Source organism: Condylura cristata, unplaced genomic scaffold (assembly GCF_000260355.1).
Source record: "Condylura cristata isolate star-nosed mole 26May11 unplaced genomic scaffold, ConCri1.0 scaffold00054, whole genome shotgun sequence".
Classification (NCBI taxonomy): domain Eukaryota; kingdom Metazoa; phylum Chordata; class Mammalia; order Eulipotyphla; family Talpidae; genus Condylura; species Condylura cristata.
The window spans coordinates 769,105-771,486 of NW_004567155.1; the positions used below are offsets into that span (position 1 = coordinate 769,105).

General features: G+C 73.0%; 1 protein-coding gene across 1 annotated transcript in view; it reads right to left on the minus strand.

Annotated features, from left to right (window-relative positions):
• SLC22A18 (solute carrier family 22, member 18) overlaps positions 1 to 2,382 on the minus strand; it is a 20,483-nt gene that overhangs the window by 4,102 nt on the left and 13,999 nt on the right. Inside the window, exons 6-7 of the mRNA XM_012734326.1 lie at positions 2,130 to 2,374; positions 1,727 to 1,926 (exon numbers count right to left, since the gene is read on the minus strand). Coding sequence (XP_012589780.1) covers positions 1,727 to 1,926; positions 2,130 to 2,374 — 445 coding nt within the window. The remainder of the gene's footprint in view (positions 1 to 1,726; positions 1,927 to 2,129; positions 2,375 to 2,382) is intronic.

Consider the following 2,382-nt stretch of genomic DNA (forward strand, 5'->3'; position numbering starts at 1 on the left):
TCCCCAAACGCCCGCTCCAGGGCCTCGGCCCCACGAAGCCCTCCTGGGCACGGCGGCCTGAGGGCGAGCCCGGCCAGGGCGGGACCCGGGCGGCAGAGCCTCCTGGCTCCCGCTGCCCCCTCGGCAGTGGGCTTCGGCCATCTGCCTGTCCTGCTCCCCACTCTGTCTCTGGGGTACCCCCTCACCCCCCGCACCCCAATTCTTGTGTGCATAAATAAGTCAAAAGAAGTCATGAAAAAAAGAATCTCACTTCACCTTAGGTTTTTTTTTAAGGATTTATTTATTTGTGCACACAGAACTGGGGTGCAGGCCAGAGGAGCAGGGGGTGAGAGGATTCCCCAGAGGCAGAGTGGGGAGCAGGACAGTCGGATCAGTGAAGTCCACTGCAGAGGGGGCAGCGCGCGGGTCAGGAGGGGGCTGCTGCGCCCTGGGGTCCCTCCAGGGCCGGGGGTGCAGCCCACGCTGAGGCGCCTGCAGGGTGCGCCCCAACCCGCTGCGCCACCAGGGAGCCTCGCTCTCGGCTGCAGAGGCCTGCGTGGCGGGATCCTCTGGGCGCCCGCAGCACAGGAGGGCTGGCGGACAGGCCAGCCGGCCCCTGCGGAGGCCGCACGCTGGCCGGAGCCGGTCAGCCCCGAGAAAGCCTCGGCCTGGTGTCTCACCGGCCACTTCAGCCAGCACGGACGCCCTGCGTGGAGCCCGGGCCGCCGCCGGCCCTCGTCCAGCCACCCCGGGGCCGCCCTTCTCAGACGGCCTCGCCAGGTGACCCCCGGGCCCTTCCCGAAGCCCTCGGCTCACATGGGGGTCTCCGAGCCCTCCTGGCCTCTCAGGCCCCCACCGCACCCCTCAGCCACCACCCTGCGCCTGCAGCCCCTCCCGGCCGGGCCCCCCAGTGCTCGGCCGTGACCAGGGTCCCTGCCACTATGACCAGCCTGCTGCCACCCCACCCGGCCCCCAGGTGCCCCCAAAGGGGGAGCTGGAGACACTGGGGGTCCCTTGGGGCGGGGCTGCAGTCGCCGGGGGGGAGAACGGCCATGGACCCCGGCCCTCGGCGGAGGGCGCCTCCCGGCCCTGAGGCCCAGCCCAGCCGTGGCATTGGCAGCGGGGAGCTGAGGCGGGTCCTGTGGCGCCCCCCGGGCCTGCAGGGGGCTCCTGGCTCCCTGGGGCGCTCTCGCCTGGCTGCAGGCCCAGTGGATGCGGGCCCTGGCCCAGGGCACGAGCACCGCCTGCACCCAACCCCACTGGGGGCCCCCGTCTGTCTGGAGAAGGCCCAGAAGTCCTCCGGCCTCTGCAGGGCCCGGGCCAGCTACCCCGTGTGTCCGGGCGCCCAAGCACAGGCCGCGGGGCCCGATCTGCAGGAGGGCCTGGCTTTGTTCCAGTCTGGCGCCCCAGCCCCGCCCCGGGCCAGCGGGCCAGCGGCTGGGTGACTGCGGCCCCGGGGGCCACCCGCCCCGGCCTCAGAGCCCCCCTCCCCGCGGGCCCAGAACAGCCCCTCCAATCGCCGCCTGTCCTTTCCCCACGGCCTGACCCGATGCCCGGAGGGGCAGGGGTGCAGCTGACCTTGGGCTGGGCCCTGGGGCTGGCAGAAGGGACGCTGCTCCCCTCAAACTGCTTCCGAGGCATCCCGGGACCCAAGTTCCCAGATGCAGGGCCCCCCACAAAAACAGCGGGGCAGTGGGGTGACAGCTCGCTCCCACGCCAGGCTCTGATGCCAGGGGCACAGGACTGCGCTGGCACAGCCCTGTCCTGTCAAGGCCAGACCCTCTCGCGCGGGAGGGCCAGGGCGGGTGATGGGGCGGCCCAGTGCAGGGACCCGCCCCCCACTCACCATCTGGAGCACCCCGAAGAAGGACCCGAGGTAGCCAGCCTGGGCGGCCCCCAGCTGGAAGAAGTCCATGGAGATGACGGAGAACATGACCATGAAGAGCCCTGGGGGACAGGAGGTCAGGGACCGGCCGGTGTGGGGGCCTGGCGCAGCACCCATCAGGGGGAGGGGGGCCGCCCCACCAGGCTCCCGGGGAGAGGGGGGCCACACCACCAGGCTCCCGGGGGGGGGGCCGCCCCACCAGGCTCCCGGGGGGGGGCCGCCCCACCAGGCTCCCGGGGGGAGGGGGGCCCCCCACCAGGCTCACCCGAGGGGAAGCCGGAGGCCACCTTGACCAGGAACACGGGCAGTACTCCCGGCAGCAACAGCAGGCGGGTGATGGCCTTCAGGTCCAGCACGCGGAGCCCGTCCCCGCCTGCCACCCGGGGGCCGTCAGGGCGGTGGGGGCCAGAGACCCGGGACGGGGTCCGTGCCCCACTCCCCACCCCGCACTGCCTGGCTGGTTCTGCCAGCCTCCCGCCTCCCCCCAGGCCCGTCCCGGGCAGGGCCTGGCTGCGCCC